This window comes from Stomoxys calcitrans, chromosome 2, assembly GCF_963082655.1.
Source record: "Stomoxys calcitrans chromosome 2, idStoCalc2.1, whole genome shotgun sequence".
NCBI lineage: Eukaryota > Metazoa > Arthropoda > Insecta > Diptera > Muscidae > Stomoxys > Stomoxys calcitrans.
This window is the reverse complement of record NC_081553.1, coordinates 195,657,217-195,684,250: the sequence shown is the minus strand read 5'-3', so window position 1 is coordinate 195,684,250 and position 27,034 is coordinate 195,657,217. Positions and strand designations below refer to the sequence as shown.

The window sequence follows — 27,034 nt, the reverse complement described above, 5'->3', positions numbered from 1 at the left end:
AGCATATTCGCCTATGACGCTGAACGCCTGGGTTCGAATCCTGGCGAGACCATTAGAAAAAATTTTCAGCGGTGGCTTTCCCCTCCTAATGCTAGCAACATTTTTGAGGTAATATGCCATGTAAAACTTCTCTCTAAAGAGGTGTCACACTGCGGCACGCCGTTCGGACTCGGCTATAAAAAGGAGGCCCCTTATCATTGAGTTTCAACTTGAATCGCACTACACTCATTGATAGGTGAGAAGTTTGCCCTGTTCCTTAGTGGAATGTTCATGGGCAAAATTTGCATTTGCAAAAAGTGAGATCGGTCTGTAAGACTCCCCCGAAATCGGGCCCTTTCCAGGCTTCAGCAGCGGGATCACTCTGCCCATTTTCCAGACATCGGGAACTATAAGAGTGTTCAAAGACAGGTTGAGGACAGTGGTAAGGTACTCAACTCCTGGTGAATCCAGATTCTTCAACATAAATGTAGAGATTCCGTCGGGGCCTAACGCCTTGGATGATTTGGCGCCACGCATGACCTTCGTAACTTCGCCCACAGTAAATTGTGATAGCTGTCCCTCGGCTCGGAGACCACTGATACGGCGAATGGCTCTCCTCCTCGGGATGTACAAAAATTAACGGTTGAACAACCTGGCGCATCTCTTCGTATCAGTCACGGTTACTTCGCCAAAACTGACTGAGGTCCTGTCATCCCGTTTACCGGGGTTCGAGAGTGACTTATCGGTAGACCACAGATTGCCTAAACCGGTGCCTAAGTTACATTGCTCCAAATGTTCCAGCCACAAATTCCGCTTATGCTCGTTGACTGCCATGTTTATTTCCTGATTCAACTCGCTGATTCTGGGGTCAGTGGGGTCCGTACAACGAATCCCATCACGCTCGCCTGCGAGTACCACTGCCTGCACCGGGAAATTAGACCCCTCTTGGGATATTCGACCGGCTGGTATAGAGCGAGCGGCTGCTGCGTTAATTATGTCTCAGAATTTCCCCTCGGCAACTAGCAAATCCGAGGGGGTGTCAGTTCACTGAAGCGGCGATTGGTATACTCAAGAAGTCAACCCTATCGGTCTTATTCTGATTGATAAACATTCGGCGCTCAGAAGTTATAATGTCAGGTGGTCGGTCGATGGTAAAAATTATAGGGAGGTGGTCTGACCCCAAAGAAATGACGGCTTGCCAGGATACGTCACGAAGAAGATCAGGGGATGCAATGAAAATGTCTGGCGAACTGCTGCACCTCCTCGTAATCCTAGTGGGGGCATCCTCATTCACCGTGCAAAACGTAAAGCCTTCATTGCATTTTGTATTATTTTGTTCATATTTTATTATTATTTCTTATATTATTATAATTGTTTTTTTTTTTTGTTCTAATAAACAACCTCTTATGCCTCCATCATATTCATTACTTCCCCTTGTCGTCCGTTAATCTACTACATGTCTTAAGACTTAGATCTCAAAAAGAGCCCACACAAAATCTCAAATTACCGCGACCATACAGTCTCTATTTCCTGTTTGTCCCCTTTTTTATTTTGTTTTTATTTGGTGTCTATGATGATGTGAATTTACTTACTTACTATTCCTTAATTGCTAAAGTAACCAAGTTGTTGGCCATTTCCTCTTCTGCACTGTCCCTCTTCCTATTTTTCAACCAAACCAAACCAAAAACCACACTGACATAAGATGTGTTAAGGAAACAGACAACTTAATGCTTTGGACACCGTGACGGCACTCAGCCTAAGGAAACATTTGCAGGTCTGTCTACTTTGAAAAATCTCCTTTGGTTTTATTTTGCATAACCATACTCGTTTCATAGGAAAATCCAAACCGATTAAGAGAGGCGTCTGTTTATTGAGATTATTGCATTAAGTCGCTTTTTTTGATTTTTTCGTTTATTTTTTTCCACGTCCATTTGGCTTGTGATAATCCTTGGAAACAAGTTCCAGACCAAGTTAAGCAAATCTTGCCAAACACAACAAAAATCACATTAACAACGAATCACGGTTCTCCCTCTCTCTTTTTCTCTAACCAAAAACCCCGGTGGTGGAAAGGTTTAAACTCCAACTTCATATTGGAGTTTAAAGAACTTTTGAGGATTGAAACGAGTTCAAAGATAAACGCCACAAACTAGAGTAACATCCATTCAGCCACATATAAAGCAGAAGATGAACAGGAAGCCAAACCCGGAGTGGAGTGAAAATCGAAAGGAAGCTTAACGCCAAACGCCATTATTTACAAGTGATTTCAGTAACAGTGGAGGATTTTTGTTAAGAACAATTTTGGGTTGGAAATTGATGTTTGCTCTTAAACCTCCCTGCATTATTTTTTGACGACTCTGGAGCCTGTTATTATGTTTTGCATTAGAGCAATGTAAAAAAAAATCAAGTCTGTAATCGTAGAACACCTTATCGATTCATCGGTTTTGTCATAGTTATCGATTTTTTCGTTATCGATTACAATCTTATTGAATAAAAGTTCAATAATCGGATAACATCTTATCGATTAATCTGTTTTGTCACTATGATAAAACACAGTTATCGATTTTTACGCTGTTGATTTTATTAAAATTAATTGAATAACGGTTTTTTTGTTGAGTTTTTGGGAGAAAGGGAGAGAGTAAATATGTTTTCTGCAGGAAAAAGGAAAATACTTAAGGAGAGCTAATCGGGATGTTCGATATACTACAAAAGTCTAAAATTTATAGCAACGCGCCAAGCGAAGGAGAGGCATCAGTAGAAAAGCAGAGAGAAATACCTATCCACTGGAAGAAGGGAGACATGGAAAGTTATGTGTAAGCGGAATGAAAGGTTAATGAAATAAAAATCAAGTCCGATAATTCTACCAAAGAATTATACCATAAATGATGGCTTTGGCACTTTCTTCAGCCAAGACAATGAGAAAATACCATTATGGTATCGAAGAGGTTACCATTAAATATCCCATTCTTCAGCAAAGACAACGAGGAAAATACCATTGTGGTAGCGAAGAGGATAAATATCCGCGATGAAGGTATAGAGTTCATACCGCCTTATCAGAATGAGGTTAGCGTAGCAGTAATTTGGCTTAGGAACAACGAGGTAGAGCATTGAACACTAGATAAGGTTAAAAAGAGGGTGCGAATTCGAATCTGCCCCTATCTTCCACTATGGGTATAAACCTTAGCCAGTTATCGGCTCAGGAAAGTCCAAATGGTGTTTTATTAAGGCACCTGTCACGATGGCTTAATCCTGCAGGGCTCTTAACCCCAGGTGAAAACGATGAGTCTACCAACGCCTCCATACATAGCCGAAGCTAGCATGAGTACCAATTCGAGTTCAAGTTGTCTGAACGTGTCCTCCTCCTTGGTTAGGAGCAGAGGTCTATCCAAACTCATTCCGTTCAATGGGTCATGGCACCCGGTTGAGTACATGCGACTCCACACCGAGCATCGAAATGCTCTTCCTGCGATTTTAGGTTTAAAACCACATCCACCATGTTGTTCCCAACTGGGGCCTCACCAATAGTCAGGCTGGAACCGAAGTTCCAAGCGCTCCTGACTCCCGTGGTACCAGATTAAGGACTCTGGTTCGATCACGTAGTCCAACTACTACCAGTTGAACTTCAAACAGTTCCGGACTGGTCTGATGCAAGCACCATCTCGTAGCAACATCTCATTCAGAAACAATCAGAAATTGGGTGGCATAAACCAAAATGACTCGGCACAAGTCTGAGCCAAAACAAGAGTTCCATCGAAACATTCACACACTCAGTACACAGTATGTTTGCCACAAGGAATAACAGCGACACCGTGTTAAAACTTTCAAAATATCAGAACTTCACACACACCCACTCGATCAGCTCCAAGATTTCATGGTCCAGCCGCCTTCAGCTCGCCGTCTTTTTCGATGCAGCCTACCAACCAATCATCCATCCATCGTCATATCGCTTCACCCGTCCATCACCACATCCTCTTCCTTCCGACTAGCTCCGAAACTTCATGGTCCAGCCGCCTTCAGCTCACCGACCTTTTCGATGCAGTTGTGTCGTACCCAGGAAATCAATTGCTAAGGGGAAATCCCAACACAACACGATACCTGCGTAGCTTTAATATTACACTTAAGACCGTGGTGAAGAGCTATTATATACTCCACCTAAATGATCAACCGTGGGGGACCTGCTCAGGAAAACTTCTGTTGGACATATTGTATCGTATATTGTACAGCACATTGAAGGATCTGCAGACGGATTAACGAGGAGGAACAGAAATAGTAGACCGCCGACTATATATTAGGATATCGACTTTGACGGAATGGTTTATGGATATTAATATATTTACAGATGGATCTAAGATGGAGAACGGAACCGATTGCGGCATATATTGCGGTGAACTGGATATTAACGCCTCCTTGCGAATGCGTGATGACTGCAGGATTTTCCAGGCAGAGGTATTTGTGATAACAAGGGCGGCAGAGATTGTGCTATCCAGAGGAATAGATCGATCTAACATCTGTATCTACAGCGATAGTCAAGCAGCATTCGAGGCTTTAGTTGGCACGAGTACAAGATCTAAGGTTTTAGGTCGTTGTCGAGAGGTTTTAAATTGTCTTCAGAGGTATCATAATCTGGCTTTATGCTGTGTTCCTGGACATAAGGATATTTAAGGAAATGAGAAGGCGGACATGCTAGCGAGTTCGGGCGTAAGCCTTGCTCTTGTGTCAATATTGGATGTATACCCAACACTATCGAAAACTTTCCATAGAATTAAGAAGCGTTATCAGAATACATGGCTGAATCACTAGAATTCAACAGACGAATGTGAACAAACAAAGCTTCGGTGGGATGAACGCTCGAAATCGAACATAGAACGTCTGTTGGAATGAAAAAGGAACTTCTGAGTATGGTTATCGGAATTAAAACAGGACATAATAAGTTAAGTAAACATATGTCTCGTGTTGGCATTAGAAATGATGCCATCTGTCGGTGGTGTCATGAGATCGACCTCCGGAGGACAGCTTTCACTTTCTTGGTCAATGCCCGGCTTTTGACAAAGTATAAACAGGATACTGGAGACCATCGTAGCGCAGAGGTTAGCATGTCCTCCTATGACGCTGATAGCCTGGGTTCAAACCTCGGCGAGACCATCAGAAAAATTTTCAACGGTGGTATGCCCCTCCTAATGCTGGCAACATTTGTGAGGTACTATGGCATCAAAACTTCTCTCCAAAAGAGGTGTCGCACTGCGGCACGCCGTTCGGACTCGGCTATAAAAAGGAGGCCCCTTATCATAGTGCTTAAACTTGAATCGGACCGCACTCATTGATATGTGAAAAGTTTGCTCCTGTTCCTTAGTGGAATATTCATGGGCAAAATTTGCACTTTGCAGAAACAGAATATTGGGTTATTTTTTCTTTCAGGCACTAGAAGAACTGAGAGGCGTAAATCCGTGCAGGATCAAAGCGTTTGCTTCATCTGGGTGGCTCCAGAAAGTACTTCAAGGGACGGTTCGCTTTGTGAAGTAAAGGAGAAGAGGGAAGATGTGCAATCCCAATGAGGCTTAATCTGACCAACGTGGATGTCTAGACGACTAAGGTATTCGTATCATCCTAACCTAATCCAAACTATGTGTGCCAACCATTGGTGTGCTCCCTGTGGCTTGCCCTTTGCGACTTTATTGCTTGTCTTTATGTCATAAGACTAGAGCTGGCAAAATTTCGATGGCACTATCGATATTTAATTTTTTTTTTTGAATATCGATTGATATTTTTCCGATAGATACTATCGCAAAAGTTAAATTTTTTGCAAAAATTAGCAATCCGACACTGAATGAATCATTTTAAGATACATTGCGCCTATAGAGGGCGAAATTTTCATCCGATAAGACTAACATTTTGTTCAATGATTTCTCTCATGACTTCCAACTGACTTTATTAACCTTGGTCTTATTTGATCTGTGCATTGATATTGCTTGTATATAAATCGATCTCCAGATTTTTACTTCTTATTTTCGTTTGAAATATGGGTGATGGGAAATTAACGATAGTATCGATACTATGGATATTTATTATTAAAAATATCGATTGTTACGATTATCGATAGTTTGCCAGCTCTACATAAGACCCACAATTTATTTACCTATTCTTTAGCATGGGGTTTATCTTTCAGTTTCTAAGAACCCGGTCAACTCGATGAGATGAAACAACAACTTTGAGATCTTTCGAAGATTTTTTGAGGTATCAGTCAACTTTTCGACTTTTTATCATTTGTAATATCGATTAATCGATATCGAAATTTCTTTCAACTTTTTTTAACTTTTATAAGCATAAACTCTCCAGGCCACGTCATAAAATCTTAAAACATCTTCATTTCATCCCATAATCAGCACTTTAATCATCCAACAAAGCATGAGTCATAGTGTATTCGAGACAATTTCAATATTCATCCATAATTTACCTTCAAATTAGTTCAAGACTACACTGAAAGATAAATAAACAAAAAAAATTAAAGTAGAACGATTCACCCAGCCCACCTGGTTTTCGTCAGCATTTTTGTGTCAGTCATTTGATAATCACCCTCTATGATCACAATATGAGCTTCCAGTTTTTCTAAATGGCAATCAGGCAGATAAACAGACAGACGGACAGAGAGACATAATAAATTAATCGCACAAATAATGCCAGAAACAACAACAGCAACAACGGCCAAATGAACAATAATTATTGGACCATAAACAATGTGAACGTACGGGAATATGTATCGTATGCAAGTAATTGAGTGCTGCTGCTGTTTATATTCCTGGGCCGCAGTGTGAATGGGACATCGGAAGAGTGAGTGGTGGTTGGTTGTCACAAATCAGCGCATATTCAAAGAAATGAAATCAAAGTCTGCTGAGCGCGGATGTTCAAAAAGAAAATAAAACTCAGAAAATCCCTTTATACAGACATAAATACAGTCCATGCATATACATATGTAAAGGATGTGGTGTGTGCATTAACAACATTCACACACACACACTCTCATGATGACGATAATAATGATCGGTCAGCCCCATCTAGCCAAGTCACCAACAACTGTGTGCTCGCTGGCTGGCTGGCTGATCTGATTCTAGACAGGCAGTCAGTCCAAAATGAAACAAAACATTACCTATAACAACAAGAACAACAACAACATTCATGATTTCCGCGTCAATCATTATGATCGTGCCTTCACAAAGTGCACACACCCGTGCCTTGGAAGTGCTCAATGCTGTTTTTTTTTCAGTTGTATTCTCTTTTTTTAACTTGGTATCCCTTCTATATGTGGTTGTGTGTGCATGTGCATATGTTGCTTGTGAATAATTGTAATTTACTGCTGATCTTGCATTCAACGAAATATGGACCGGGCCCCAGACTCTGGAGCAATCTTGTAGTAGTTTCTTTTTCTGCTCTTTTGTTTTTATTTTCGGTTTTGGCGGCGTTAACATTAGAGTAGAGAATAGTAAATGAACAGGGTTGCAACAAAATTGGGATTTAACGGGAAAAGTGCATGAGTGATAGCACAGTTATGACGAGTTATCGACTTCTCAAACTATTTATCGGGTTCTAAGATCAACGGCTGTTCCATGCAAAAAGGTACAGTTAAACCAAGCATTCATTACATGGGCTATTTTAAAAGTGCATTGTATTATTAAAAGCACAGCTATCTTTATAAAGCAAGTGATGAGTTATCGATTTCTCTAACTAGTTATCGGGTTCTAAGATGACCGCCCGATCCAAGCAAAAGGGTAAAGTAAAACCAAAGATACATTACTTGGGCTGAATGAAATGCTAATGTACCAGGTTTTGTATGAATAGAATGTGAAAGTATGAACAAGATGTGACTTTTGTGCTCTTAAGAAGTTGATACTGGCTGTATATGGGGCCTGTTATCAGGACCAGTGTGGTCACTTAGTTTTGGAATGTTCACAGCCCCTCTTTGTGACCATCTATCATTCGTAGTCCTTCGGGCCTGTTCCTGAAAACTTAGCTTATATGTGGCTAGAGGCATACCCACAGATTCCAGTATCCCCGGAATGTGTAGGGTAGTTCCTAGTCTCGCAAGCACGTCCGCTTTACAATTCCCTATGATACCTCTGTGGCCCGGCACCCAAAACAGGTGAATTTGGAACTGTTCAGCCATCTCGTTAAGAGATCAGCGACCGTCGAGGGCGGTTTTTGTGTTCAGAAATTCGTTTTTCAGGGATTTAATGGCTGCCTGGCTTTCTAAAAAGATATTTATGCCAATCGTCGTAATGAATTATATCTTAGCCATTCCAACACTTCCGTAATTGCAAGGATCTCTGCTTGATACAGACTGCAGTGGTCGTGTAACCTTTTCGATATGACCAGTTCTAGATCTTTAGAGTACACCCCAAAGCCCACCTGGTCGTTTAGTTTGGAACCATCCTTATAGAAGTCAATGTAACTTCTGTTACCAGGGATATCGTAGTTCCAATCGGTTCTATCAGGAATAGTGGTACAGTACTTTTTTATCAAAAAGCGGCTCAGTTAGGGTGTAATCCACAGTACCGGGAACATCGGATATTGTATCAAGGATAACACAGTGTCCGTAGCCTCCACATGACTAATGAGAATGCTCCCTTAACCTCACGGCAGTGGTCGCTGCAATTTGTCTAGCCACAATATCCAGAGCCATATGAGTAGCATTAAATTCAGTGCATCAGATGGTGTCGTCCTCAGTGCGGCTGTGATGCACAAACAAGCCATCCTTTGGATCCGGTTAAGTATTGAGCAGTGGGTGGAATTTTGAAGCGCCGTCCACCAGACCACAGCACCATATAGCATTACAGGTCTGACAACTGCAGTATATACCCAATGCATGACACGCGGTCTAAACCCCCAACTTTTGCCAATGGCTCTCTTGCAGGTGTATAGGGCAAGAGTTGCCTTTCTTGCCCTTTCCAAAATGTTGGATTTGAGGCTCAATTTACAGAAAGCGCAAAATACTTGGGTGTTTTGCTGGACAGGAGAGAAAAAAAACCCAGTTATTTTGCGCTTTCTGTAAATGGAACATTCTCTCCTCCCAAGTGCCTTCAGGTGCCACTTTAGGCAACTTGTATCTCCTGCTGTAAAGAACTTCTTCAGTCTTGCACGGATTTATACCTGGACCACTTTCGGTAGCCCACTTTGCTGTTACATGTAGAACTTCCTTCTCTTAGAGTGCTGGGAAACTTTCCCCTAACCTCAATTGTCACGTCGTTAGCATAAGCGACCACTTTGACACATTTTTCTTCCAGAGATAATAATATATTGTTAATGGCTATATTCCAAAGTAGAGAAGACAGTAGACCTCCTTGAGGTGTTCCTCTGCTCACCCATATTTTTAAATCCACAGATCCTAAGCCTGCCGTAATGCATCTTTTAGTAAGTAAGTAAGTATTAATAAACTTTCTCATGTTTATTGACGTCGGTTTTACATTATTGAATGCACCTTCAGTGTCAAGAAAGGCTACCATTGTATATTCCTTGACAGCGAGAGAACCCTCTACGTAGACGACTAGGTCATGAAGAGCTGTTCCAGTGGATTTGCCTTTACTATATGCATGCTGCTGCCGCGATAGGCGATCTCCAGATATATTTCTATCAACCTCTCAAGAGTCTTCAGCATAAAGAATAACAGACTAATAGGACGAAAATCTTATGCCTTCGTGTGGTAGGAATTTCCTGCTTTCGGAATGAAAATGACCTTCATGCGCCTGCATTCCATAGGTATATATGACACTCTGATACAAGCTGAGTATATCTCTCTAAGCCGAGGAACCAGGCTATTAGACTCAGCTTGTAATTCAACCGGTGATACATCATCAGGGCCTGGCGAATTAAAGGAGTCGAAACTTCTTATCGCCCAAAGGATGTTCGGCTCAGACGCAATTTCCCTAATAACCTCCGACGAATGCGTACCAGTGACCTCTTCTGGTGCCACGTTGTTCGTTGAAGAATTTCCAGGGAAATATGTATCAACGAGTAGTTCTAGTGCTTCCTTACTTGTTGTCCATACATTTTCTGACTTCTGAATATACCCCACCGTAATAGGTCTCGAGGACAGAATCTTCCTTAGCCTAAAGGCCTCAGATGTATCCTCCACTGTTTGCCCCTTGACTTGGCACAAGGACATTCTGACACAAGCGAGTCATTCGGGGCCTTTGTGATCCGCTTGATCATTATGTCTAAATCCTGAGCAATTGCTACTTCCTTTTCTGGTGTAGAAGGAAGAATTTATCCAATATAAAACAATGCATAGGCAAAATACTGATGTGCGCAAAATTTATTTCAATTCTCTTCACATTCAATCTCTTAATCGTCTATTATATCTTCGATGTTTTGCCAAAGGAATAACAAAATAATTATTCCCCATGTGCAATGATTAAATATTGGTGTTTATCAATAAACAAAGAAAAGAATTTAAAATAAATTATTGTTTCCAAATTATGAGTCATATGGTCGATTACTCTTTGAATAAACCATAACTATTAATGATTTTATTAAATTGCAATTATTTCTACGCTATGGCAACTCTAATCAGGTGATCAGCGTTTTGCCCAATCCTACTACCTGCGTCACAGTAAGATTTGTTTTCTTTGGCTAACAAATGCAACAGGAAGACAACAACAAAAAAAGAGAGAAACATAAAAAAGAGGTTCTACCAGACACAGCAGTAAAACAAGTAAAAGATTGTGCTTAAAAGGGAAATTAGCAAACAACGAATATATGAAATGGAGGGAAAACAAAATTAAACTAAAAGATGAGGATGAGAGTGTGAGTGACTTAAAGAGAGAGAGAGAGAGAGAGAGGAAGGGGGCACACCGGCCCAACCCACAGACAACATCGTAAATTCGATAATGATCATTTGTACGGAGTGTGACCGATGATCAACAACAACAACGACTACAGGAAGAAGTGTGGGAGGGGAGATGCCAGTTATAAAGAGGCTATGACGACAACAACAACAGCAAGTAAATAGGGTTTAGTTCGGTTCGTCTTCTCTTGGCAAACGTGTTGTAATGCTTTTTTGTTTCTTCGTTCCTTTTTTGTTTGCGGTTCTTTCTTTAGCTTGTGTGTTGAACCGCTGTGCGTGAGATTGAACCTTTTTGTGTGTGCGTGTTCATTTAACCGGCTGATCAGCCGGTTTGAATCAGCAAGTTGCCAGCCAAAACATTGATACCTCCATGATCCCCGCAAGCCTTTTTTTTGGGTTTAAATAAAACTGAACGGACAATGTTGGTTGTTTGTTTGGTGATTATTTACCATGGCGGCAGCTATGCCGGATTTTCGTAAAACGTGATCAAGGGTTTGTTTTCATTTTAGACTTCACCACACTCAGTTTGTTTATGTATTGTTCTTCTTAGGGATATGATACATTAAACCTTCGTTTTCAATCACAAAACTGGTTAATAACATTTCCAAGCTTATTGAACAATTGATTTTTTTCTATTTAAAAGAAATGGTTTATTTAAAAATTATTTATATTGAGTTTTCAAATAAATTTTCTTAAAATAATAATATATTTTTCGAAATTAACAACAAAAACCAATTTTCGTCCAAATTCACCGACTAGTCATTCTTTGCATTTAATTGAATATTGAACAGAAGGTGGATTTTTTATGTGCCGTCCAACAGAACTCAAAACCATATATCACTATTAGTCTTAGGACTGCTGAATCGACCGGGGTCCAAGTTATGAAGAAGGAGGTAGGGTATTCAGCGAGAGTCGGAGACCCGATTGCGATCCTAGGGTCGAGTTGAGGGTTAAACTTCGCATAAGTCGGACAACTGCAGTATGCACGAAGTGTGCGACACGCGCTTTAAACTCCAGCAGCCCTATTGCAGGGAGATGTCTAGACCAAAAAATTGTCGGTTACGTCCTTTCAAGCATACCACATACATACATATGTGGTTACTCTCATTAAATCAAACATTTTTCCTTTCAAGCAAATAGATGCCACAGTGGTTATATATCTTACTGAAAATAATAATTTCTTGTCTTGGAAGGGTTTATTCCTAGACCATTTTCGTCAGAAGGATGCTCCGCTAAACTTTTCCTTGACCGTAATACCCACGTCGTTGAGATCTACTTTCGCTTCTTTCTTGTAGAGACAGCACTATATTGCTCATCAAAGTTGTGGAGACATTATACCTCCTAGAGGTGTTCCTCTACTCTGTACATGACTTTCTCGTGTGTCGTGATTTTCTCCAGATTCGTAGTTAGTATTGTGAGCGTTATTCAATCACGGTCACACACGATCACGTAATTGGGTTTGGATATCTTTTTTGAAGACCATGGAGAGACTAATTGACATATGTACTGGGAACTGTCTGGACCCTTCGCTGCTGCGGCTTTCAACATTGTTACACAAGGATAGGTTATGGTAAAAGGACGTGGGTTATGGTAAAAGGATAACAATAGTTGCCAACTACTTCACTCGAAGACCTCTGCACCAGGACGAACAGAAGTCCTAGAATGAAAATAAATGAGAGAGAGAGAGAGAGAGGAAGCAGGTGAAGAAAGAGAGATACACGAATAGCTGGCATAGGGACCGAAAAAAATCTTGCCGAACCGTCAGCCATCCCAGACTCTTAAGAAGTCTAGAATGACTCAGGGGTCGAAAGACTGCAAAGAGCGAATAGAAGAGGTGTTCACCCATAATCCCCGCCATCGCGAAGCATTGGCACAGCAAATGCTCAATTGTCTTTAACTCGTCCTTATACCCACAAACCCTGTGGAAATCCTCATCGTCTCGAGCCCATCGATATGTCAACGACCTGAAATCACAGTGGCATGTCAGCACTCCCACCTGCAATGTAGTGCTTCCCCAGCCCATGGCCTGATTGAAACCATACGTCCAAGTAAAGAGAAGGATCCATGAGGAGTGCGACGTCCACATCCCAAATCTCCTTTATGGGGAAAATCAACCGCTCCAGATCGCCATCGAAGAAAGATTCACCCGTCACATAGTCCGTCGCGTAACCAACGTAGTGGTCCCATATCCGCAGAAAAGCCGAATGCCCGAAATCGGAAGTGCGCCTTGTTGAGCACATTCCTCACTCGTACACGTACTAAAGTATACGTCTCAAGTCAAGTATCCCATTCAGTGCTGATCTTGGAGCACTTATCCTCGCACCCGATATCAGCGCCGCCGCAATTCCCCGTACCTTCTCACTCATACCGCATCGACCCACCATATCAAGGGCTCGATGCCAGGCACCCATTAGTAAGGATCGGACGAACTACAGCAGTGTACATCCAGTGGACCGTTTCTGGCCTAGGTCCTTACTTCTACCTATCGAGTTGCGCCATGGGTAGATCGCAATCAGCCCTGTTTGACTCTCTCCTCAACATTTCTTCTCCAGTACACTAAGGGTCGGTCGGTTGACAGTGCCCTTCAGGAATTTGAGTGTGGGCCCTTCAGGAATTTGAGTGTAGGCGACCTGTGGGAATGAATCTGCAGCTCTCTCCGGAGGGAAAGTACTTGGACTTGATTCTTGACCAGAAACCAGGCTGGAGATGGAACTTCGATGGAAGGGAGAAGAGAAGACAAAATGGGGTGAATTCCTGTCGCAATTCGATAAAACGAAGTTGGGGGCTTAGTCCGAGGACGGACGTTTATGGCGGTTTTTTGGCCAATTCTTACCCATGAAAATGTGGTTTGCCCTAAGGCTCTAGGCAACTGTGCCCTAGAGAACATAAAGGGAACTACGGGCAAGAAGCAGTGCCCCGAGTGAGGGGCTGATTACCATTCTCGATCTTAAAATTTTGCACCTGTATATTAGGGTATAGGAAACAAAGATCGCCATAATACAGAAGGTGTCTTATACATGGCGCACCAAAGAGAGAGAGAGACTCTGAATGCCATCATGATCTTAGCACTTTACACCAGCATATTAGGTATATGACAACAAAGATCGCCATTAGACAGAGAGAGAGTCAGGTATATGGCACTCCTGAAACTTTGGACATATTTTTGTTTTTCGGGGGGATGGAGATGCGGTGTGGCGGCATGCACTTTATATGCGGCCCAACTGATTATATACATGGGAATACTTCCCTGCTGACGGTTTGGGCGTCGTTTTACCTAAATGGTCACTATACAGGTGGGCAGTTAGACGGCACTGAAGGATCTAGCATGCAAGCTCGAAACTGGTTAGCAGATTCATAGAACTTCTTCGAACTATTGGAAACGCTGTCAGGCTATGCTGGATCGCTGAACAACAAGTTGTGAAGAGGAACGAAGCGCCCGAAGAGCTGGCCAGGAATGAATCGCTGATTGCCGCAGATTGTGCTACGGAGTCAGAGAGCCCTCCATTGTACGAGTTTTTGGTAGGATGGACGCATTCTACGATGATCGCGCGAATGAGGCCGGGGCTGGTGCTGCAGATTGCATGATGATAATCACACGAATATTTCGTGAAACACGACATCGCTTATCCTGGGTGAGAGCATAAAACCCTATTTACACTGCTCTTTAAATCCGGATATAATGGCTCGAACATCTGTTCGAGGGCCTTAAATCCGGATTTAACGAGCAGTGTAAACGGGTTTTAACTTTGCATTGGTGATAGGCGTCCTGACTGGACATACCAACGTCAGGTCTATGACGTCGCGCTGGGCTCACGGGCAGTCCGACTTCTGCAGCATGTGCGATGGCGAAGAAAAGTTAGAGACGATCGAACATCTTTTGTGTCACAATTGTGAGAAGAAAATGCAAGATGATATGTGAACACCTCTTTACGTCACTGCATTCCCTCCAGGCACTTAGTCCTCTTGACATTGTGAAGTTCTGTAGAGGCCATAATTAGCTGACTGGATCATAATCTCTCCGTCGAAAGTTTCTTCTTCTTTTTTATGCGTTGGTTTGGTTTGTGACATGCTATAGTGTGTGTTTATTTATTTTTCTCCGTCTTCTTTTTCTCTTCTACATTCTTTTAGTAAGAACACAACGGACCTAAGGTCTTCGAGTGTAACGGCTAGTAACCGCGGTTGCTAGTCTTGTGCCCTCCAAACTAACCTAAAAAAACTTGGACCGTGGACACCTCTAATCAACAGTATTTTTATAAGACGAAAACTGAAGTAACGATGATCAGAGAAGCTGTGGTTTAAACTTTTCAGTCATGTAAAAGGTGTAAAGGCACCATGAACTTTCATTACACCCTTTACACTAAGTTTGATTATAATTTCTCGCTGACAAACCTTAACTAGGTTCTTTAACAAAAGTCGACTTATACACATGTGTGTGTGTGAATGTATGTATGCTCTGAGTGCCTTCGGTTTTTTAAGGGGTATGTATTGCAACGTGTTCTTTAATGTTTTTGTTTTACGTTTTACCTCTTTTTTCCTCCGCTGGTCTATAGCTATGTCACATAGTTTCAAAAAAAAACAATAACAACAAAGACCTTTAATTCTATTTTGGTTGGTTTTGTTTTCGTTAAACGTTGTTTTTTTCTTACTCATTGTCCATAAAACATTTACCGATCATGGGGCAAAAGCAAGCAACAATGTGATCGCAATAAAGATAATTACGATGGCAACGTTGACCATCACCATCATCTTAATTATGATGCTTATGTTGTTGAACTTCATCATCATCAGCAACAACATCAATACATGAATGTAGTCTTTATGGGTTTTTGCGGCGTTCATGGTTGCTATGCTTGTCCACTTCATTCTCAATGCTCGCTGGGTTTTATTTATAATCCACACGTTCTCGACATCGCCTTCTTTTTCGTCTTTAGCACATTTTGTATCCCATGTAATGTGCAGAAAAAAAGGAGTTAAAAACATAGTCACACAAACAAGGGATAGGTATGAATAAACCATACATATTATGGGGACACCAGATGATAATGTGTTGTTCTTGAAATTGGTATAGGCCAAGAAGATGGCAAAGAAAGTCCAACACAGTTGGCAGGAGAGTCACAGTTCTTTATTTTTTTTTGTGTGCAGATTGCAGATGTTTTGGTTGATTCACTGGCGTTTCATGCAGCCATGGTATAACCGCTAACAAAACAAGGGGACGTAACATGGAAGTACATATAGTCACTCCCTTTGTGCGGAGAACACTGTTTTTTTTAATGCTGTTGATATTTAAATATCTTTACTGGTACTGATCACAATAAATTTTCTTCTCAAAACGTTTTCGGAAGCGAAATTTTAAGACTACAACTTTCTAGGCATATTTGGCTATGATATTTAAATAAAAACACAAATATTTGTATTTTATGTGGGTAGATCATTTCAAATCAAGCAAAATATTTAAAACTAAGTGTAAACTATTCTCAATAGCAAGAATAAAATTTCACACACTCAACTGGTTTTTTATACCCACCACCGTAGGATAGGGGGTATATTCATTTAATCATTCCGTTTGCAACACATATCAATTTCCGATCGTTGTAAAATTCTAAGACGATTAAACGATGTCCGTGTGTCTGTCCGTCTGTCTGTTGTAATCACTATACAGCCTTTAAAAATTGAGATATTGAGCTAAATTTGGCACAGATACGTCTTTTTGATGCACGCTGCTTTAGTTCTTGAACGGGCCAAATGGGACCATATTTGGATATAGCTGCAATATAGACCGATCTGCAAATGAAGGGTCTAATGCATTACTTATCCGATTTTGCTGAAATGTGAAACAGTGAGTAGTTTAAGGCTTCCAGACATTTGACCCAAATATGGTTCAGATTTCCCGACATTTAGATATAGCTGCCATATAGATCGATCTGCCGATAAAGGGCCTGGTGCCCATTTATTACCCGATTTCCCTGAAATTTGAAACAGTGGGTTGTTTTAAGCCTCCGTTTCATGTACTTAAGCCAGTGTTTCAGGTAGCTACACAGAAAAAATATTACGAAAATTTTTTCAATTAAAAATTTAATTGAAAATAAATATGGTTTCAATTAAAAAATTAATTGAATCAATACTTTTTTAATTGAATCCGGAATTCTTTTCATATACGATCGTGATTGAAATATAGGAAATTTTCGACTAAAAAATTAATTGATTCAATCATTTTTTTAATTGAATCTGAACTTTTTTACACTCATGATCGTGATTGAAACAATCATTTTTTTAATTGAATTTTAAATAATTTTATATATAGAATGTTCTTGAAAATCTCATCTTTTTCAAAGAAACAATGACGTCCTAGACCGCAATTTTTTTTTTATTTTTGTCACTTGATTCCTTCGCCAATTTATTGAAAACATCGGATGTTATCGATGGAAAACAGTTGTTTCCATTGAATTGAAAAAAAGAATTTTGTGGTCTAGGCAGTAAGTTTTTTCAATAAATTTTAGTGGTATCTGAACTTTTTGAGACCTAACAGCATTGTTAAGTCTGTCCGTTTCTGAAAAAGTCTTGACGCTCAAAAATTTAAAAAATACTTTCTATATATAGAAAATAAAACTTTGTTTTATCCAATTTTGCTGTAATTTGAAACAGTGAGTTGTTTTAGGCCTCCCGACATCCGATCTAAATATGGTTCAGATCTGACTATATTAAGATATAGCTGTCATAGAGACCAATCTGTCGATAAGGGGTCTGAAGCCCATAAAAGCTTAATTTTTTTATCCGATTTCGCTGAAATTTGAAATAGTGAGTTGTTTTAAGCCTCCCGGCGTCCGCCCCAAATATGGATCAGACCAGACTATATAGATATAGCTATCATATAAACCGATCTTCCAATTTAGGGCTTAATCCCATAAAAAGCTGATTTATTATCTGAAAATATTACTTTTATATGAGTTCTCGGGACCTGAATAAAATGTGATCGAGACCAGCCCCTATTAAGATATAACTACATATATAGTAGTGGAGTTATAATAAAATAGGATGATTATTATATCCTTGTTTAATTTGGTCAACTTCGGTCCAGATTTGGTTTCAGGTGCCATATAGAAAGAACTCTCGATTTAAAGTCTTGTCGCTATAAAAAGCGCATTTATTATCCGTTTTCGTTGAAATTTGGCGCAGTGACTTCGTGTCCTTTATGTTTCAGATCGGTTTATATTTGGATATAGCTGCCAAAAAGACCAATATATTGTTCTACAAAATTGAACAGTGACTTATATTTATTAGACCACTCAATGTCCGCGCCAAATTTGGGTACATAAGTTATCCAATATTCACCGGATTGTGACGAAAGGGAGGTTACATATATACCCGAGGTGGTGGGTATCCAAAGTTCGGCCTGACCGAACTTAATGCCTTTTACTTGTTTTGTTTTTATTTCATGAATATGGCTTAACTAAAATAATTTAGTTTAGCTTCTGATATTTCCTCAAAAAAAAAACGAAAAGAAACAAAACTGGTCCCTGCCTTGCTCTACACCACAAGCGTGTGAGGTGATTAATATTAAAAGTTTCAATAATTTTAAATCAAATTTCAATTTCACAGGTCTCGGCATACAAATGTATGTTTAAATATATAAATAAAATGCCAATATTTATAGACAGGTTTACCAAATGTACGGTGGTTTTTATTTTAATGACTGACTTGGTATGTATCTTAGCTGGGTATTAGCGAATATAGATCGAACAGGTTGTATTAGCTGTGACGGTGTCAATGGTGTCGGCGGCTGGTATACAACAGTGTTCACAAATCAATGACTAAAAGACATTACAACAGTGACATTCGTTTTTCTTTCTTTTTTGGTTGTTATTTGTTTTTCTTTATCGAAATGTAAATAGGGAAAATATATCGAAAAAACCACAACCCAACTGGTTTCCTTCTTTCGCTCTTATACTCTTTTAAGCTCTGGCCTAAAGGCAATGACATAGCCCCCATAGGGAGAGAGAGAGAGAGAGAGAAAGAGTTGTTGCATCGGCTCTCGTTCGCATTTCCTATTTACAAATTCAAATACTACCACGATCAATTAACAACAAATGTCCGCCGACTACATGTCAATAACAAACATACGAACATACATACATATAAAATGGCATAAACAAGACGACAAAAATGTAAATGTGGTCAAGTCTTTGGAGAAACCAAAAACAAAAAGAATTGTGAGTGTTAATGCATAAAATGATTTGGAAAGATCGAGTAGAAACAAAAAAAAAACAACGGGATACCCTACAGCCTAGGGTGCGGAATGGTTGGTGGGTTTAGATGTAGTATATAACTGGCTCATAATATCCAAGAAGTAGTTACCAGTTAAACAAAATTTGATTAAATTCTCTGGAAAAATAAAAAATAATGAAACATTTTCAATCAAATTCTTATGCCCACCAAAACTTTTGTACAGTGTTTTCATGTACATACACAGAAAAAATATTTCGAAAGTTTTTTCAATTAAAAATTTAATTAAATGAAAATGTTTTTAATTAAAAAATTAATAGAATCAATCATTTTTTTAATTGAATCAGGATTTTTTTTCCAAATACGATCGTGATTGAAATTTAGGGAATTTTCAATTAAAAAATTAATTGATTCAATAATTTTTTTAATTGAACCTGCACTTTTTTACACTCATGATAGTGATTGAAACAATCATGAATTTTATCTTTTTAAAAGAAACAATAACGTCCTAGACCGCTAATTTGTTTTCTTTTTGTCACTCGATTCCTTCGCTAATTTGTTGAAAACATCTGATTTCAAAGATGGAAAACAGCTGTTTCTATTGAATTGACGAACGAATCGAATGACGAAAAGGAAAAAAAAGAATTGAGGGGTCTAGGCAGTAAGTTTTTTCAATATTTTTTTTATGGAATCTGAGCTTTTTAAGACCTAACAGCACTGTTATGACTGTCCGTTTTTGAAAAAATCTAGACGCTCAACATTTTAAAAAATACTTTCTATATATTTAAGATAAAACTCCCCACACAAAAACAGTCTTTCGACTACCTTTTTAAATTTCTAGACACATTTCTTGTCTTATTTATGATCAAAATGTCAATATTAATGGCATAACAATTGATATGTTAATGACATAATAATTAATTAACATCAATCTAATTATGACATATTCCACATAAATGTTTTTCTGTTGGCTTTACTTTCCCAATGCTGGTAATTCATAAAGTTACTGCTTAGCTACACTTTCTTTCATAATTCGGGAAACAATTTTTCCATTTCATAAACCTCAAATCCGTGTTTCAGGAGTTTTGCATATGTGAAGCATGTTGCGTCGAAATTGAGGGCGCGCCTATTATAACATTTGCATAATTTCAATATTTTCAATTAAATTTTTTAATTGATCCAAAATATTCAATCATTTTTTTTAATCGAATCAATTAAAAGTTAGTTGAAAATTTCAATAATTTTTTAATTGCATTAATTTTCAATAATTTTTTTAATGAAATACGCAATTTTTTAATTGAATATTTTTTCAAATACCTATTTTAAAAAACTGTGATTGATTTTATCATTTTCGTGATTGCAGCAGTTTTATTAAAACAATTAACTGGATCAATTAATCTCATGATTGAAACAGATTTTAATTTTTTCTATGTAGGGACCTGAAAACTTTGAATTTAATTTCTGAACGCACTCCTAAACTAATCATCGTACTGTCACCGTCAATTTATTCAACATTTTGAGCAAAATTTTCCTCATGGTACAGGTAATACAAGAACGAACAACGCCTGCAAATCATAAAAATTTGCTACAGAAATTCGGAATCGGTGACTATTACTTTACGAGCAAAATCGTCTTCAGTGACAAAACTCTTTTTTTTGGCTTAATGGGTTCGTCAATAAGCAAATATGCGCGTTATTGGTCATATGAAAATCCGCATGTGCTTCAGGAGACAACACTTCATCCACAAAATATAACTGTTTGGTGCGGTTTGTATGCCGGCAGCGTCATTGGGCCATACTTCTTAGGTCAACGATGCCAATCGCCACGTTAACGTGAAGAGACAACGCTACCGCAACAAGCTCAATGATTATTTTTGGAACTGAATTGGAATATATGGACCCATACGTTGTAATCGATTTATTGAAGAGTATGTTTGATGAATGTGTTATTCCAAGAAATGGCCTAGTCTATTGGCCGCCTTTTTCGTGCGATTTGATGCCTCTAGACTACTTTTTTTTGGATCTACGTCTAGTTATTGGTCTAGGCCAACAAGCCGACGAAGTTGGAAGAGCTCAGAGCCTATATTGAAGGGATATAGCTATGGTTTCGGATGAAATGTGTGGCCGAGTAATCGAAAAAAGGGTCCCAAGAATTGACAGATGCAAATGTGCCCGCGGTGGCCAAATAAACCAAGTCGAGTTCCATTCATAAGTGTTTTGATTTTTTGGGTGAATTGTGAGGTGCATTTCTATGTGTGTGTAAAATTTTTGGTTGGTGGTGGGTTGCTGAATCATCCAACTAAACGTTAACCATGGCAGGACAGCACAAGACATTCAAGCCCAAAAAAATATCAAAGATAGTAATGGAATCGGGAAAAAACGTATGTTTAGAGCGGCATTTGGTACTTTTATTATCGACTACGCTAGTGCTTTGAAATTTGGCATGTAGATAAAACTAAGAAATATATGTTGAGTGACGAAATGAATTCTCAAAATTGTGAACGGAAACGAAAAAACGGAATAACTATCAAAAATAATACTCAAAACGTCAAAAAAGTACGTTTTTGATGCATTTGGTACTTTTTTAAGGACTGAGCTATGCTATGAAATAGCATATAGAACGATACCTTTTTGGTACCAAAAATATATATACTGCTTGACAGTATATATCGGGCCACTAGATTCATTTCTTTCCTTACGCATTTTTGAAATTCGTACATTTATGTACTAAAACGTACAAAATGATACTTTATTCACGTGTTAGGCTAAAGCTCTTAAAATTGGAATACAGTTACGCAAGATATTGGGTAGCGAAGCCACCGGGGGTATGCTTATAAAAGGTGATTTTTAACCAATTATCTTTTTGGCAACACCGGTTTAAACAGCACACGCACGTTTCGTGTTTGTTTCACTGTCAAATGTCTTCAGTTTGGTTTATAATTTAACCATGATTCGTCTTACAAACGAACAACGCTTGCAAATTATTGAATTTTTTTGTCAAACTGCGTGCTCTGTTAAGAAAGTTCATCGCACGCTTCTTCCATTTTATGGTCAGTTTAATCGACCCACTGAAGAGTTTATTCGGGCTATTGTGACTAAATTTTGCACCATTGTTAGACATTAAACCACCAACACACTTACGTAGAATGCGAGCTAAAGAATATATCGCAGCAATATCGGCCAGTGTTAATGATGACCATCAATTATCGATTCGTCGACGTTCGCAGCAATTGGATCTTTGTTACTCAACAACGAAAAAAATTATGCGGAAGGATTTATGTGTGAAGACTTTCAAAATACAGCTGGTGCAAGAATTGAAGCCGAACGACCTACCGCAACGCAGAATTTTTGGTGAATGGGCTCTTGGAAAGTTGACCGAAGATCCACTTTTTTTTATCGAAAAATTGTGTTGATCCACGAAGCTCATTTTTGGCTCCATGGATATGTAAATAGGCAGAATTGTTGATTTTGGAGTAAAGATCAGCCAGAAACATTGTCAGAGCTACCAATGCATCCTGAAAAAGTCGCACTTTGGTGCGGTTTATGGGCTGGTAGCATTATTGGACCATACTACTTCAAAGATGATGCGAATCGTAACGTAACTCCGCATCCGTGAGATGATATCAAACTTTTTTTGACCAACATCCAAGAGCTTGACGTGCATAAAATGTGATTTTAACAAGACGGTGCCACATGCCACACAGCACGCGTAACAATGGCCTTATTGAGAGGCGAATTCGGTGATCATTTTATTTCACGTTCGGGACCGGTCAATTCGCCGCCTAGAGCGTGTTGGAAGATCATGGTCCAGAAGTTGTGCTGTACCTGGATGAGGTAGAGCTGTACTCAAACGAGGCAATGAAAATATAAAAAGCTTGGTTAACTACAATAAGCCTGCGGAACATAAAACGGAGGTTGTACTCATAGGAGGCCACCGTATCGCTTAGGTTAGCATGTTCGCCTATGACGCTGAATGGCAGGGTTCGAATTCTGGCGAGAAGGCCCCTTATCACTGAGCTAAAATCGGACAGCACTCAATGATATGTGAGAAGTTTGCCCCTGTTCTTTATGGAATGTTCATGGGTAAATTTGCATTTGCAAAAAGTTTAGACCAATCTGCGTTAATGGAGTATATCGGTGTTGTATAAACCATTATATGTATGAACTGTGTGGAGAAATTTGTATAGTTATACGTATTAAAATACCAAGAACACGTTAGCTACCGAATTTCCCGTAAACCAAATTGTAGATAAACAAACTTCTTTTGCTGCAACCAATGAGACTTTGTTTATGGTAAAATTGCAGACTAAAGTTCGGTTACGATAAAATCATGAAACACTTTGACACAATTACAATTTTTTGCTCAAATAGCGTCCATTTTTTAATCTAAATTTCAAAAATCATTCACTTTTGCTTAATATGATACCTTTTTCACACAAAAAAAATGTGGTCGCTTGAATTGGTAACACTCTTGACAGCGACCCTGTATTTTCTTGGCAAAAACTCATTAAATATCCACTAAAAAATTTGACAACTTGAAAAATGTCCATACAAAAATTTTATGTTACATTTATTTTGTTTCCATCTTCAAGTTTACTTTATTTGCCTAAAAAATTAATTGGTTTCCCTTTTTTGTTTATGTGGCAACTCTTTTTCCTTTGTCCTACTGCTACCTTGCCTTTCTATAGGGTAACAAACCATTCGCGTAAAACATAAACAAGCATTTAAACTGCATGCAAATCTTAAAAAACCTCCGAGCAACAGACACAACACCAAAAAAAAAACAAGTCTACTATAGATCAACCATCAAAGCTATAACGAACAGCGATCAGCGACTAACTAAATCGAATAACTTGTTTATTTTACCGCTTAATTTAAGAAATAATCGAGTGGACAAAAAGTGGTAGTAGTATAAAAAAAAAATCAAAGAAATCACAACTAGCTATAGAAAAAAAAACAACAAAACACACAAACATCTTTAAAGACTTTTAGTATGAGAGCGGGTGTATGCAAGCCTCCTCTACACTCAAAGAGTTCAATGGAGTTTTATAAGTGGGTATGTGTGTTTGCACTTGCTTGCCGTCATCATCATCATCATTACTTACCACTTTTCAAACGATCATTAATTAAATCCTCAATTAGCTGGGGACACTCATTTTCGATGGCATAACAGAATTGTTTGAATTTCTCAAATCCATTTTTGGATATGATCTCGATGAGTGTAGAACACTGCAGGCGTAATAGTTCCGCATCGTTGTAGGAATCAGCAGCACTAAGTTCCTCTTTCGTTGAATATTGATCACTTATGGAATCAGAGTTGGGATTTAGATTAACCACCGAGGGTGTTATCGAACGATTGTCACCACCACCACTAACACTAGGAGGATGATCCTCGTTAATGCTGGCACTACGCGATAACTGGCCGCCAGAATTTGCTGGAGCACCTGTGGTACTAGCTGTGCTGCTGCCACCCGTACTGCCTGTGGTTCCACTGCTGGCATTGCTAATGACCGCACTCAACTTTCGTTTGGTCACTCCCACACTTGAGGGTGCCGAGTTTTGGCCGGCAGCATTGTAGGGTTTCAAAAGCAAATCCTCCTCGGATTGTGTTAACACCGAATTCTTAACCAAGACGGCCAGTAAATCGGTGTTGCCCAAATCGAGCCTTATGCGTTCTTGGTGGCGTTCTAACAAAGTGCGCACTTCCTCTTCCTCCTCTTCACGAGACATGGCTGCCGTCGTATTGGAGGGGGTATCACTCATTTGAATTTTTGAGATTTATTTTTTCAATATTTTATAAACTTCTTATGCACTTTTAAGCAACACTTTGTGTTAATTTTTTTAAAATTTTTCAATTTTCCACATTTTTCTTTAGGCAAGAAGCAATTTTTTTGTAAACACCTCACTTTTATATCATTTTGCTGAACTATTAGAATTTTAAAAATTTTCTCATGCTCTTAGATTTAGTATTAGTATTATTATTTTTGTTTAATAAATTAGGCAATTCCTTTTAATTTAGGGCTTTCTCGATATTTGCGTTTTCCTTTTTTATTAATTTTTTTCACTGTAGCTTCTATTGCATTTTAACAAAAACAAATCACAGCTATGACTGACACTTGTAAACCGTAATGGCTGGCGTTAAGCTAGTTATTTCCAGGTTGTTGTTGTTATTTTTACAGCTGCTACCACTTGGTATTCATATATGCTGGCGGCGTTGTTATTTCATTATTATTTAATTTATTACTTTATTTTAATAACAAACACAAAACATTTTAACATTAAATTTGTTGGTTATTAACACGAACAACAATCCAATCCGTCCGTGCCTTTTTCGTTAGCTTCTTACCGGTTTGCCGTCAATTTCGAACTATGGCAACAATGCTCTCTTCATATTTTGCTACATCTCACACAATGACTTATGCCCAGAGAACGTAGTCGATAACAATTTTGACGCCGTAACATAGCTCAAAAGCAACGAACTCAAACCATACAACAACAAGAAGCAAACTTCATTGTGGATTTCCTCCCCCCTAGGGGCAAAATATCAATAAACAAGCAAAACACAACCAACCACCAACAAAACAGAGAGAGTAAAGATTCCAAACACAAGGCAAAGAGAAACAACAAACAAGATGATGGTCACAGTAGTTATATTAAATACATTGTTGTTAACATTATTTGATTATTTTCAGTACTTTGCTAGACAATGTACTACAATAAATGTCTCGCATATTAAAAAGCTAGAAGAAATTTCTTTTTTGGTAGTTTACATCTGCACACGTTGAAGGTCTAACGACCTTATTCGCAAAATCTGTCAAAAAAACCTATTTCATATCTGCATAAAGTATTGTGAATACCAGTGTAAATGTTTTGCATTTATATTTCTCAGCAAATATGAAAATATATATGAACTGAACCAGTGTGCACCGGCGTAAAACAATAACAAAACAAAAATGATGCAATGGAGTGGCCATATTTTCTATATTTCACTACATTATACGAGCACTGAAAGAGAGAGAGCAGTTCGAGTTGTATGTTGGATGCATGCATGCTTATCAGTGTTGTCATCTTTAAAGTTTTTTTTTAATAATTTTGGCGATTTTCAATTGCATTATGGCAAACAACAAAATTTTATTTTCAAAGAAAAAATTTGCTGAAAATCGACTCTCAATGCAAATTTCATCGAAGTTTTAAATTTTATTAAATTTGGCTTTCATAGCTAGTTTTCACAACGCACAATGGGATAGAATCAAAATAACTAGTAAAAAATCTTGGGTTTGAGAACGGGTAGATGTAACAAATGGTGATTTTTTAAGAGAAAAACCAAAAATTTAGAAAAAAGCATGAAATTTTTTTGAATCGATAGTACGGCCCATATAATTTAATATTTGAAGATTATTTCATGCAAATGTTGGCCGTGACTGCGCCTCAGATGGTCCATCAGCTTAGTGCAATTTTAGCACACTCTTTCCAACATTTCGGCCGATATCTCACGAGTAAATGCTTCAATTGTGTCTTCCAGTACCTCAATTGAAGCGGGCTTGTCTGTATATACATAGCCTTGACCCATCCCAAACGTGAAATAAAGTGTTCACCCAACTCGACTCTCAATAAGTCCATTGTTACGCGTGTGGCATGTGGTACCGTCTAGTTGAAACCACATGTCATGCAGGTCACGCTCTTGGATTTTGGGAAAAAAAGTTGGATATTATAGGCATCCCAAGTTGGGACGAAAAATCGACTTTTATCAATATAGCAAAAGTCGATTATTTGACTTTGTCAAAGTCGACTTTTGCAAAAAGTAGACTTTTTGACATTTTGTCAAAAATGTCCAAATTTTTATAAATAAATTTCAATTTCCTTTAAGTCGTCGTTGGTTTTCGCCATGAGGATATAATCATTTCTTTGTATTCTCACCACCACGCTTTCTTAAATCCAATATGACTTATAGCAAATTTTTCCATATTCCCGTTTATTTTTCCCTTTTTATACCCTACACCACTACTGT

The 27,034-nt window shown here is 38.7% G+C and overlaps 1 protein-coding gene across 5 annotated transcripts in view; it reads right to left on the bottom strand.

Annotated features, from left to right (window-relative positions):
* The window catches only part of LOC106086373 (tight junction protein ZO-1), a 445,342-nt gene extending 419,974 nt beyond the window's left edge, over positions 1-25,368 (bottom strand). For 2 of the 5 annotated variants that reach the window (XM_013251022.2, XM_013251023.2), the window contains exon 1: positions 24,132-25,367. In XM_013251022.2, coding sequence (XP_013106476.2) covers positions 24,132-24,789 — 658 coding nt within the window. In that variant the 5' untranslated portion in view covers positions 24,790-25,367. Of the gene's footprint in view, positions 1-24,131 lie in introns of all 5 variants that reach the window. The other 3 variants (XM_013251024.2, XM_013251031.2, XM_013251032.2) reach the window with 3 other exon arrangements.
* Positions 25,369-27,034: the final 1,666 nt, after the last annotated feature.